Below are 14,210 nucleotides of genomic sequence, written 5' to 3'. Positions count from 1 at the left end.
AGTTTTTCAACCCCTATTCTAGTAGGTGGAAACAATAAGTAAATTAGAGTATGTTAGGTGGTAAGTGCTTTAGGAAAAAGAAAAATAGAGCAGAGTAATCAAATAGGGAGTGTGATGAAGTAGAAGTTGGCAGGGTGGACCTCACTTTGGTCAAGAAAAAGAGGAGGAACCAGCAAAGGAGACTGAAAAGTTAGTGACCGGTGAGATGGAAAGAAAACCAAGAGATGGTGATGTCCTGGAGATGCATTGATTATTGGGAAGAAGAAGGGAACATCTATCAGATGTTGGTGGTAGCCCAAATAAGAGGAAGGCTGATATTAGACCATTGGATTTAGCTATGTGTGGGTTGTTAGTGACCTTGATGAGCAGTTTTGGTGGAGTGGATTCAAGAGAGAATTGAAGAGAGAGAGTGAAAACAGAAGAGTCTTTTGAGTGATTTTGTTGTAAAGGGAGCAAAGAAATGGAGCAGTGGGAAGAGAAGGATCAAGAGAAGGTGTTTCTCCTTTTTTTAAGATAGAATAAATAATGACATGTTTGATGAAAATAATCCAATAAAGGGTAGGGGGAAATGATGTAGGAGGATAGAAGTGAATTGCTAGAGCTGTGTCTTTGAGTTGGTGAGGGGATGGGATCTGGTGTATAAGTGGGGATTGACTTCAGATAGGTGTGATGTTGGTAGGTGGAAACGTGCTGTAAAGAGTCTGTAGTTGTTGTTTTGTGGCTTTAATTTTCTGATTAAAGAACTATCGATAGAAAATATGAAAGCTGAAGTTTTGAGGCTTTATATATACCTATTGGCTTTAACTTTTAGTACCAGCATTTCAGGGATCTTTGGTGACTTACTAAAATGCTTTTTATTGTGCCTTCTGAGAGGGTTATAAACTTAAACCTGCAAATTTGTGTATTTTAAGGATTAAACCCTACATTATGGGATTATATAATGATACATGTAATGTGTGGCACAGCGCCTGCTATCATGTAGAATGTAGAGTCAGTACACATTGAACTAGGCTTACTTTATCTCTTTGGTCCCAAAAGATACCTGTCATAGTTTTAAATGTTATAAAAGTTAGATTTTGACAGTAGTAAGTTTATATGCTAAATTTAAATCATAGGTCCCTTTGACATCTCTCCTAATGTTCTTCCTTCTTCACAGTATGGTCTCTCTTTATACAGTGACTAGTAATATTACTGGCTCCAGCAATCAGGGGGAACTATTGCTGGATGGATAGATGGATGCTTGTTCTTTTAAATGATTTTATCATATAGTGCTATATGGATGGATGCTTGTTCTTTTAATGATTTTATCATATATTGCTATTTGAATTTCTTTGTACAATGAAAATAAGTTGGTTTTGTATACAGCATCCTCCTATAGATTGTAAGCCCCCAGAGGTAGGTAATACCTCTTATACATTTCTAAGAAAATGTCCTAAGTGATAGTTTGTACGTAGAGGGCATTCAACAAATATGATGATTATTAAGTCAAGGTTGCATGTTCCTTTAGTTCAACTTAGATATTCAGTCCTTTAGGCCTTGCTCTAATTCAGGTCTAAGACTGTTCCACTATTCTGGAAAATTCTGGAGCTAAATTATACCGGGCTTAATTGCAATTATTATAATTCCTCCTAGTATAGTTATTCCAAATAACTACCAGAGGAGATAATAACCAAATTTCACTTTGTAAGCACATAATAATAATAGAAGCATAATTGGCATATACAGCTGTTGGAATGCCATAAAAACTGGCATGATCATTAAAAGTAGTTTGTTAGAGAATAGTACTCAACTAAATATAGTATATTGGATATCAAAGTAAGATAGGTTGACTTTGTATAACTACATAAAAATAGCCTAGGTTACCTTCACACACTATCAAGGAAGTAATAAGTGAAGTCAAAGAAATGATAGTCTTACCAAGTACTGTAGAATCTAATTGTGGCCAGGAACTGTTTGTGAAGAGCAAGTTGAAATGGCCATGTCATTCTGCAGTAGCCAGTGTCATTAAGAGAAGTAAGAGAACTATTTTCCTTTATAAGAAGTAGCTGTGTTTAAGGCTTTACTCTTAGGTTTACTGATAAAGATAAAAATTTGAAGAGGCTATTTCCTAGGAGTTAGGAAGTAAAACTCAGCTATTCATGGAAATGACTGAGAAATTCTAAATCTGTTCAAATCTAGGTTCCCATTACATTTATAAGTTATTTCTAAAGCATCAGGGCATCCAACTTCATAAAAATATTTTAGATCTGTGGTCTTTTTTTTTTTTTTTTAAATCTGTCTTGTGTTGAAACTTTGTTTTCTTTATATTATAGGTCCAGTTGTTTACGTCTTGGATCTTGCAGATAGACTGATCTCAAAAGCCTGTCCATTTGCTGCAGCAGGAATAATGGTTGGCTCTATCTATTGGACAGCTGTAACTTATGGAGCGGTGACAGTGATGCAGGTTCACTATTTTATTCTATTTGATGATGTTACTTTTGATATGAAGATCAAACAGATTAAATAGATTTTTGTTAGGAGTTTTTTAAATTATTATTTGAACAAGTAATAACATTCTCATGGCTTAAAAATAAGAAAATATATAAAAGCTCTCTAGGGGAAAGTCTTCTTACTCCTCTCCTTCATTTGCCCAGGTTCCCCTCTCCTCAGGTAGCCAGATATATTCTTCCAGACTTTCTTTGTGCGTATGCAAGATAAAATAAATATGTTCTCCCACACACATTATAGTTTTCCCCCCAAAAGGAAACGTATTAGACCTGAACCCCCTTTTTCCAAAAACAATGAATTTTAGAGATCTTTTCACAAAGTATGGAGAAATCTGCATAGCATTCTTTGTATAGAATTTCAGCAGTTTACTAACCAGTCTCTTATTGATTAGACAGTTACTTCTAGTTTTTTGCTATTACGAAACAATGCTACAGTTAGTAACTAGATGAAAATTAGAATGACTTAAATTTCAAGATTTAGTCCCAGGCCCTTGACTCTTCTCTCTGTATACCTCTTCTTTGAAGATTTCCAGCCATCTTAACTGAGCGTTTTGTGTTCAGATCTATGTCTTTCACCCTAATCTTTTCCCAAAATCAGTCCTATAAGAACAGCATGGCCCTTCTTAAATGACCTCTTATGACTTCACACTCAATATTATTGAAATCAAACTTGTCTTTTCCTCAATTTGAAACCTAAATTTATTCTCTGTTATAATTTCTCTGTATCTTTGATTCCTACAATTATTTTCTCATCTACTTGATATGTAGCCTACATTCTTAGGATTACCTTTAACTCTTTCTACTTCATAGCGCTATATCCAGTCCACTGAGTCCAAGCAGTTTCCATCTAGATATGTCTTAACATCTGTGGCTTCCTTTCCACAATCTTTAATACCTGACTTATTGTCTTTCTCCCATCATACCTGGATGGCTAAAGGAGCCTCTTGATTGTTTTAACTTCATTCTTTTCTGTCGATCCATCCTTCCATATGAATCTTCCTAAAATAATACCTTTCAACGTTTTACTTCAAAGCTTAACGTCTCCTCTAACTTAAGTGATCATTTTCGAAAGCAGCACCTAGATTGGTTAAATGTTTCTTTTTTTTTTTTTTTAATAAATTTATTTATTTTTATTTTTGGCTGCGTTGGGTCTTTGTTGCTGCATGCAAGCTTTCTCTAGTTGCGCTGAGCAGGGGCTACTCTTCATTGTGGTGCGCAGGCTTCTCATAGCAGTGGCTTCTCTTGTTGCTGAGCACGGGCTCTAGGCACGCAGGCTTCAGTAGTTGTGGCACATGGGCTCAGCAGTTGTGGCTCGTGGGCTCTAGAGTGCAGGCTCAGTAGTTGTGGCACACGGGCTTAGTTGCTCCGCGGCATGTGGGATCCTCCCAGACCAGGGCTCAAACCCATGTCTCCTGCGTTGGCAGGCGGATTCTTAACCACTGCGCCACCAGGGAAGCCCGGTTAAATGTTTCCTGACTAACTCAGTAATGGTTAACACACTTTGGTTTGTAGATGATATAACTTACTTTTCTTTAATATAAATTAAAGAGTACATGAAAGAAAAAGGAATCGAAGGGATTATATGTAATATTCTAGAAGTTGCACATAACCTATCTATGCAAGGTCCATAGTGAGCCGCCATTCTGGTTGCTCCATTAATAATCATGGTGAGACAGAATATTGCAATGCTTCTTTATAAAATGTTGATGACACCCCAGAAATCTGGATGTAGTCACTGGAATGAATCACAAATCATTTGTTATAGGATAGTGGATAAAGATTGAGAATCACTGACTTGGAAAAGATTCCATTTCCTTAACCTGGTTTGTTATGCAGTGTTCTCCACAATCTTCACTTCATTCTACTTTGAGGCCTATTGGGCTGTCTCCTCCAACCCATCCTTATGTTGTTTAGTTTTTTTACCTCTGTCCTTTGGCTTATGTCACCCTCCCTGCCTAATACCTGTCCTTTCAGTCCTTTCTCTCCGAATTTAAACCCTCCTTCCAGGCTTAGTTCAGCCACTTTCCCTCCATGAAACTTATCAGGCAACTCCTGCCCAGTGTGATTTCTTCTTCCTCTGCATTCATGACATTTTTATTCCTCAAATGGCAGCCAGTCCTATGTTGACCAAGTGCTATATCTTATATAGATTACCTAAGTTATTTAACTTTTGCTGTATTCAGGCCTTACTCTTCCTATTAGCAGGTAATTTCCTTGAGAAAGTAGAGACTATCTTATATGTAGGTGTTCCCTGTATAGCATATACACAGACGTTAACTTTAGAAGGCTTTCATAAATAATGATTTTTTTAATATGACCAATTCTATCAGGTAGTAACAGGTTTGTTTAACTGATTATATGTTCTGTAATAATTTGTTAAGCTCCAGTAATGAGTATTAGTATATCATTAGATCAAGGAAGTTCAGGACCATTCACTAGGACTGACAAAGACCTGAAAACTTAAGAGATTATACATTGTTTAATGTACAAATACATTATACAAAAGTATATTTTTGCAGATGGGGAAACTAAGGCCCTCTGAGATTGAGTGATTTCTCTTTAAGACCTAATTGACCATAAGAAATGGGATGGCTCTTTTTGAAAAGATTTTAGGCTAGCACAGTCTTAAAAAGAATTCTCGTAATTAATGAGACACTTCAACAACAGGAGCCAATTAAGGAAAGACTACCTTAACAGTATTTTAATTCAGTAAAAGTGAAAGATCATTTGAAGTTATGAAAAAAATAAGTCTTGAGCTGACCCTTGAAGAGGATAATTTGGATTGGTAGAGAGGAGGAAATGATATGAGCAAGGAGACAAAAATAAACATGTTAATGGTGACAGTAAAGAAGGTTAATGGTGACAGAAAAGAACTAAAACGATGATAATGCATATATATATTATGTGTTACCATTTAGATATAACCTTCACATGTACTGTCTCACTTGAAAAGATTTTTTTTTTAGCCCAGAAATGGGAGCGATTAGCTGTGACAGTAGATAGCTCCTGTTGTGTGATTTAAGAGTATTTGGAAGACTTTTATCTTTCTGAATATTTGATAGCAGTCGTGCCCCCTACTCCATCAGCAGAATTTAGGATTTTCTTTTTAACACTTAACTATTTTTTTTCCTTTTGTTCTCTGACTTCTCTGAAGTTCAGGTAAATCAGATTAAGGAATCAGATCACTGTTTTTTTCCCATTTATTTCTTCATGAACCAGTCTTAGGTTCAATCCCTGTTCATTGTAAAGAACTTGAATGGCCCCTTTGATTTAAATTTGTTGAAAAGACAATGTGATAGTTAACTTTTTTTTCCCCTGGCACCTGGCTGAACACCTTTCAAGCACCGATGCGTATAATTCTTGCAACAATCTTGTGACATAGATACTATCAATTATTCCTAGTTTACAGGTTCAGAGAGCTTACATGTCCAGTACCAGTACCACCTTCCAGCAAGGAAGAAGCATTAGGACTCCTGTCCCTAATCTAGGGCTCCTGAAATGAAAGCTGGCCCCAGAGGCAGCTGGAGCATTGTATCCGGGAACCGTGGAACACTAACACCCGGCCCAGCTCTGCTTCTGCCTCTGCTGTAGAGCAGCCCCCACAAGCATTGTCCCTTCTTAATTGTGTTGCATTTTTTTTTTTTTAAATGTGTTGCATTTAATTACCCTGAATTCTAAGGAAACCTTTTAGTTCATCGCTGTTCCATCCCCCCTTTTAAAAGTAGGGTTCTATAGGCAGTGCTTTAAAAGATCAAACCTTAATTAAAACTAACTCTTAGCTTTTTAGCATTGATGAACTGCAGGCCTAGCTGACTATGGAGATTTAGCTTTTAGCTCTTAAGCAGAAAAACAAACCTTTCTCTAAACCTGCAATTCCATAGGCCTTGATTTCGTACATGGATAAAAAATTCTTAGAGAAGACATTCGACAGTTCCTGAATCTAACCTCAAAATTTAAGTCTTGAAAATTATCTCTTTCTCAGTCTTAGGGCATAACATCAGAATGTACATGATCCTACACAAGGTTTGCTGGTTTTATATTGACCAAAGTTAAATCAGCCCCATTGCTTAATTCAGCTTTAATTTATTACCCTTGAGTCTGACTGTAGCGGCACGTAGTATGACACTATAGGTGTTACACTGTCCTAGTTCCTTAACATTTATATTTGCACACTTGTTTGATTTGATTGCCTCTTACCTCCAAAAGACGTCCATTTAGCTCACCTTTTAATTCCCAGCACCTAGGCCTGTGTCTGGCACATAATCAGTATTCAGTTGAATGAATGCATGCAGGTATGCATGTAATGGTCAGCCTCAGCTTAAGCACAAAGCATGCCTCTTGATCACAGGTGGGGAAAATGGGCTTTTGCTCACTGTTTGCCCTAATTTCCTTTTTATTTCCTCATTCTTAGACACCTGGTTGGAAAGTTTTTACTGCTACCCATGAGGAATAAATTTTCCCTTACTATAGTCCATACCTGAATATTCACTTTGCTTTATATTTTTAAACCCTAAATTCTGAAAAGAAAACATAACCCAACAAAGGAATTTTTCAAATTTCTAAATTTGTTTGCTAACACTTCGGGAGTATTTAAATCACATTTAGTTATAACTTTAAAGTGATCATAATATTGAAAATAATAAAATGATATAAAAAATAGAGTGTCATGGGACAAGCATTATAGGTAAAGACAGTTTCTGGGCTAATCCACTTTTGCTGCCAATGTGGGATATGTGTTTATGAAATGTGGTGAACCAGACTATTTCACTTTAGGCAGCTCAGAACAACCACCCTTCACATGCAAGATATGAGGTTGTTAATTTCTACCTGGAAACACAGAAGAATATCAGATACTGATACCATGGGTTTTGACCATTTGGAAGAGGCTAGTCCCCTGTTCCTTAATGTTACATCTTGGTTAGATAAATTAATCATGCACAAAAGTCTGGGCTATATCCTTAGCTGAAATTTTAAAAGCACCCATTTTGGTCCTCTCCACATACTTTGTCTTTTTTTTTTTTTTTTTTTTTTTTTTTTTTTTTTGGCCACGCCACACAGCATGGCATGTGGGCTCTTAGTTCCCAGACCAGGGATTGAACCTGTGCCCCCTGCATTGGAAGTGCAGAGTTTAACCACTGGACCGCCAGGGAAGTCCCTCCACATAATTTTATAAACTATTTCTACCTGGATCAAGTCTGTTGTCTAGAATTTCAATTTGCCATGACCATTGTCAGCTTCCTTATTTCACATCTCCTTGAAGTCCACCTAAAAAACTCTGCTATAATAGCTGACATAAAGGGCATCTCATTTTTTAAAACAAATCCCATTTACTTTTTCATGAGTTTGCTTTCCTGAGTAGATATTGTCCCTGGAGCTTTTAGTCTTCCCTACCTTCTTTTCTCCCTTCCCTCCTTACCTTTCCTTCCTTTCTTTTCCCTCGTCCCTCTCAGAGATATAGACAAAGATATAGATTGTCTATATCAACAATCCTTTCTTCATAGTTTAATCCTTAAGTGTGTACAGAAAAACTATAGAAACCTTTATAGTAGTCTCCTCATATCAAGCTGTGATACCTGGATGGGCTAAAACCCCAGGATTCTGAAATAGTCTCCTCTGTCATAACTGCCAAGAATAATCCCTCAGAGAAATATATTTAATTTGCGAGCATTTGAGACTTTTGGCTAAAGGGAGGTCATTTGAGACCTGTGAAAGAATTTTTAGGGAAATTTTCTAGTTAAAAGTAAGATGCTCACCAACTAAATGGCCATGTTGAGAGACATGTAAGACCGAGATTGATCAGCAAGTGAAAAGAATTTTGCCAGGAGGGGAAGTATGGAGATTCACACATGCGAATTAATCATGTCCTTCTTGCCCTCTCAGATCTAAACCAACTGAGAAATAACCCCAAGACCCAGATGAGAGGGGAAGGAGTGTTTTAGCTTTATTACCCCATAGATAGGCACCCTTGGGTTCCTGGATTAGAAAAAGTGACTGGAACCTGTAGCCAAAACTGGACCTCCTATTGCATTCCCTCAAATCTAGACCTTGGAATTGCATTTTAGGAGAGTTAGGTCTGTAGAGCAGGCATTTAGCCAGCCAGAGAAATCACTCAATCCCAGACACCACTGAGCAGGGAGAAAGCCAAAGAGAAATGAGATTTCAGACCATCTCCTGAAGGCGGGTCCTGCCCCTTGGCTGGCTGTGCTTACCTCCTAGTAGGAAGAGCAGGAAAACAGTTGCTCTTCTGGAAGACACATGAGACCTAAAATTATAGCCCAGTCTAACCAAATTAAATAGAGGAACGGAAGCAAGAACCAGAAGTCCCCTCCCCTCTATTGAAATGTAATCAATGTGGGTTTTAAAGCTTTTATTCCAATGTAATATGAAACAGCTTGGGAGCTTTTCTTTTTCCCCTTGCATGAGAGACATTTCTTATAAATATATCAGGATTGATAGCTTTCCAGCTTATTTTTAAAACTTTTTATTTCTGTATTCTTTTGAAATTAGCATTTCCTCTAAAATGAATTGCACTCAAGCATGCAACCCTTCATTAGATGAGGAAATGATTGGAGCAAATGCTATCTGTTTCACAGGTTGTAGGCCATAAAGAAGGTCTGGATGTTATGGAGAGAGCTGATCCTTTATTCCTTTTAATTGGACTTCCTACTATTCCTGTCATGCTGATATTAGGCAAGATGATTCGCTGGGAGGACTATGTGCTTAGACTATGGCGCAAATACTCAAATAAACTACAGATTTTGAACAGTATATTTCCAGGTAAGGCCCTGAATTGTGCTGGTAATGAACATACCAAATTAATCTTGTGGACAAATCCTAACATGCGAAGATATTTTAGATACTCTGATTTATTAGCACTAATACCCTACATTTTTTTCTCTAGGGATTGGTTGCCCTGTTCCTCGAATTCCAGCTGAGGCTAATCCTTTAGCAGATCATGTCTCTGCGACCCGAATTTTGTGTGGAGCCCTTGTTTTTCCTACTATTGCGACAATAGTTGGTAAACTAATGTTCAGTAGTGTTAACTCTAATTTACAAAGGACAATCTTGGTAAGGTGGCTTTAATATTACTTTTTTCAAGTGACTATGCAAAAGAGAAAGAACTGTGTATTTGTTTTTTAAAAAAAAAAAGAAGAATGGGACTATATAAATATTTATACTATGGCTCCTGTGCCTTAAGTCTCTATTTGATCCCCGCTGTCATCCAATAGCAATAAGAAGAGGAGGCTCCACTGCAGTAGTTCTGGTCTTCTGGAACTATGCTGTGGGAGTTCTCTCCTGGGATGCGCGTGAATCATTACTCCCGAAAGATAGTGTTGAAAAGTTTCTGCTCTAGGGCCAGATTGCCCAGTTCAAATCCTATCACAGAGATTGCCTTGCTGAGAAACCTAAATAAAATTTCTTGATTTCTCTGTGCTTGTAGAATGGAGATAGTAATGGTAGCTACCTCAGGATTATTGTGAGGGTTAAATGAGATAATTCATTTGAAGTGCTAGCACATAGTAAGCCCTTATGTTGTTTGGTGTCATTATTATTGTTCCCACTTCTCCCCTCTGGTAGCAGCCTGCATATAATGCCTGGGCATTCTCTCTACTATATGAGAATGGATTTAGAGCTAAGTGGAAGGAAGATCACTCAGAGAGGATAAAGGCTTTCTGACCTCTAATGTCTAGTCCTATCTTACCCCCTAGTAAAAAAAAGAGAACTATTTCATTTGCAGTCATCTGAATTAGCAACAATGCCTGTGTCTTTTGTGATTTAAGTAAAATGATTTTTATTATGTTCCTCTAAATCTGCATTATAAAAAGCTAATTTTTTTTTTTTAGGGTGGAATTGCTTTTGTTGCCATTAAAGGAGCATTCAAGGTTTACTTCAAACAGCAGCAATATTTACGTCAGGCACACCGCAAAATTCTAAATTATCCAGAGCAAGAAGAAGCATAAAACTGACTTCTCGTTGTTCTGCAGTCCTCTCATTCTTATGAGTCTGTTGTGTTGTTTTGATTCCATCATTAATGCACAGTAGTGGAGACTTGCGATAAGCTGCTGCTCTCATATTTTTAAGAAGTAAAATAAAGCACTTAGGGAAGGGGAAACCCTCTCAGTAATCACGGAACCTAAGGATTTGATTTGTTTTCATTCTTTTGTATGTACTTCTTTTATGGCAGTCATCTGAACCATTATTTTAGCATGGTGAACCTGAGTTTTGTTCATATTTTCTTCAGACAGAAATGTAAAGATCAAACTGTGCAAATATTTAAAAATGCACATGCCGTTTTATTCAAAGGCCTCTTTTGTACATGTTCATGTTCAGTGTTTTCTTAGAATCAGCAACTCAATGAAGGTACTATGAGGATTTTTCTCACTGGCATAATTTGATTACAAGCTAAACAGGAGTATATGTTAATATGAGGAAATGTAAATTAGTTATACATAATTAACAAACCAAAAATGTATGTAAACATTCAAATGATTATCTGAACAAATGCAATTTTGTTTTCTTTTTCTTAACCCATGTGATGTCCTCCAAAATGTGTAGGGTAAAATTTCACAGGGCTTCCAGATCACTTTTTCACTATTAAATTTTATTTATATAATGTTGACATCTCATAGTTCATATTGTAATTTTGACTCATGCAGTCTTAATTACTGTGTGTGTGTGTGTGTGTGTGTGTGTGTGTGTGTGTGTGTATGTGAGTGAGAGAGACAGAGACAGAGACAGCGACATCAGGTCCTTCCATCACCGGAGTAAGGTTTTTAAATTCGTGTTTCTAGAAATTAGTTTATAGTAGTTTGAGCACAGAGAACGATTTGCAAAACATCAATAAAGTTATTTTCCTCTCCTTTCTCATCGATTCAGTTATTCAAGTGTTTGTTGATCACCTCCTACTTCCCCAGGCACTATGCAAAGTGCTGTGGGGATACAGTGGTGAACAAGACAGACTTGGTTCCTGCTTTTATATAGTTTACAATCTAGTTTCAACAGGTAGAAAACCAGCAGTGAGTAAACCAAGGTGAGGCCTTGAGCTCTTTGTTTTTATACCAGTCAGTGAGGAAATAATTATGAAAACAAGTCTTGAGTAAATATTAAGGTCATTGTTTGTGTCAGATTATTATAAGAAAAAAAAACAATACTAATATTTTTAAATTTAAATTGCTTGTCATACTGAGGAGGCTAGCACCTTAATAGTCACTGTTTAACTAGTTTTATATTCATTTTTCAAAAGCAGTTATTTATTTTAAGCTGTTCAGTAGTGACCCTTTTAATGTTCAGCGATCTGGTCTTGGAGTTATTTTCATCAATTAGTATTAAGTTTTTTAAAGATAGTTCCAAAAACCCTATTTATTTTCTTGTTCACAGCATCTAATGCATGACAATATGAATGTTCCCCCTTACTGATAAGTGGCCACTTCTCTTTAGGATTGTAGCAAGTATAGATTGAGCTATGTTAGATTACAGTAGTATATGTTAACTTCAGTAATTTAAGACTGGTACCTTTCTATAGTATGAATGTCTTAATTTTGAGTTATAACATGAAATTTATGTGAATGGCTATTGAACATTCAAAGTTGTAATTACTTGGGGAGGAAGGGAATATTTGACTGACAGTGAGCCTTATATTAAGATCACTGCTACAGTTCTGAAGGGGAAATATAAAATCTATGATTATATATAAAAATAACAGATTATATAGCTGTGCTTATAAAATATATTGGCTTTCTTAAATTTTCAATATGAAAAGACATACTGGATATTTCCTGCATAATTTTGTTATATAGAACAGCTTTTAGCAGCCTTTACTAAAGTTACACAAGCACACAGTTCCCCATTTATTACTTTATGCCCAAAATGGGGGAATAACTGCTTGGATTTGTTTGGCATCAGGGCTTGTGAGGGCCAGAGAAACAACTCTAATCGTTTAGGGGCAGGGAGAAGGAGTTTCGAGGGCTGTGGGGAGGGAACTGCAAGTGCCTGGGGACCAGAGTAGCCTCAGCCGTGGAATTAAACACATTTAAATCTAAAGAGCCTTAGCTCAAGAAGTACCAGGTACCAGCCTCTTCAGAAAGTGTCCTGCACCACCCTGAATCAACAAAAGCACGGGCTGACTAAAGTTGAGTGGACCTAGGTTCAGATCCTAATTCTGCTTTTAATAACTGTATGTATGACTTTCATCAAGTGACTTAACTTGCTCTCAGCTACAGTTTTCTTCATCTCTGAAATACAAGTAATGGTTAGAATGTTTCTAGGATTAACTGAGAAATTAAAGAAACAGAGAGAGGCACTTTAAGCTCAAAATAGCGTCTACAGAGCAGTAGTGTCTTAATTGCTGAACACTAGGAAAAGGGAATGAGGCAGTAAATGAGAAACATTAGGGGACAGATTAAAGGGATGCTCTAGACTTTTGGGATGGGCAGGTATATTTGTGTTTTCCAGTTTATTTTCACGTTGCTTTACTGTGTTATTTCTATAAACTTTAATGTTTTAAACCTCTTTTATAAAATTCAATGACAACTAGTAGAATTCTCTTCTTTGCAGAATTTAACTTATCTCCAAAGTGGCAGAAAATATTGTTCATCATTACATGATTATCAAATGACTGTGAAGAATATAAAATTAAACTGAGTGACTTAGTCACTGCCTTGCTAACTGTGCTGTAATTTTTTTAAACGTCCTGTTTTTAACATAGCAGACTATCTCAACACTGGCTGGATTAGGTTAAATAAAGAATTTTTATGTTCTCTAGGTGTACTTTGTCTGTTGAACAACTTCCAAAACATAATTTGTTTATTCTGTACCTACATAATTCTTTTTAAATCATAGTAATCGAGATACTAGTGAGATTTTCTCTTAGTACAAATAATCTGAATTTTTTAAGAACTGTAGAGAAATATGTCTTAATTTCATAAGCAGATGAGCCTAAATTCCAAGTATGTTTTAATTTTTAAAATGAATCCCCCCTCACCTACCCTCAGAGCCACTTGGAGTATGATTAGACGAGATCTGTGGGTGGTCTCATGCCACAGGTATCGAAGTATACTCATGTGAGTTGGGAACACAGAAAAAGTTGCTTCCTCCAAGATACTAAGAACTTTAGTTTCTGAAGAAGATTAGAATCTTCCAGAATGAGTACATCAAATAAAGGCCTTTCCATCCATGGGGATAGTATTGTGTCTAAATCATTTCACTGCCACCATCTGAGAGACAGACGAGCAGAGAAACAGCCGTAGAGTCAGTCCTGGATGCATATTCTAGCTGATGTTTAATTGGTTGTAGGGCAAGTTGCTTTACCTTTCAGATAGACCCTCAACTTCCTTATCAATAAGATGAAGATTATAAAACCAATCTCCTGGGTTATTGTGAGGATTAAGTGAGGTAACATGCTGGGACACTTTGATACACAGAGAAACTAAATATATCTGTGCCAACTTGGAGGTTGGTTTGCCCATAACCTTTCTTTGGTCCCCTGGGATCTCAAGGTTGCCGCTTCTCTGCTACCTGCCACCCACACACCCTCTAATGGGTATAGTGATGAAATGTCTTGTTTAATTGCCTTCCTGGAGCAAAGATCCTGAGCAAAGGGAAGAGAAGAAGGGTTTGCAGCTCAGTGTAGAAGATTTGGGCAAGTAACAGAGGCTCTGCTGTTCTGGTCAAGCCCAAGTGGATTTATCTTACTGCTAACAGCCTGCCAAGGTTACTGTAGGCCAA

At 36.9% G+C, this 14,210-nt stretch overlaps 1 protein-coding gene across 2 annotated transcripts in view; it reads left to right on the top strand.

Moving 5' to 3' along the window:
• Window positions 1-13,243, top strand: part of MARCHF5 (membrane associated ring-CH-type finger 5) — a 54,265-nt gene extending 41,022 nt beyond the window's left edge. Inside the window, exons 3-6 of one of the 2 annotated variants that reach the window (XM_057530632.1) lie at window positions 2,313-2,443; window positions 9,080-9,263; window positions 9,388-9,554; window positions 10,331-13,243. In XM_057530632.1, the coding sequence (XP_057386615.1) occupies window positions 2,313-2,443; window positions 9,080-9,263; window positions 9,388-9,554; window positions 10,331-10,447 (599 nt within the window). In that variant the 3' untranslated portion in view covers window positions 10,448-13,243. The remainder of the gene's footprint in view (window positions 1-2,312; window positions 2,444-9,079; window positions 9,264-9,387; window positions 9,555-10,330) is intronic. The other variant, XM_057530633.1, reaches the window with a different exon arrangement.
• Window positions 13,244-14,210: the final 967 nt, after the last annotated feature.

This window comes from Balaenoptera acutorostrata, chromosome 16 (assembly GCF_949987535.1).
Source record: "Balaenoptera acutorostrata chromosome 16, mBalAcu1.1, whole genome shotgun sequence".
NCBI lineage: Eukaryota > Metazoa > Chordata > Mammalia > Artiodactyla > Balaenopteridae > Balaenoptera > Balaenoptera acutorostrata.
Note: the sequence above shows the minus strand (reverse complement) of the source record. Positions and strands in the feature narration are given on the sequence as shown.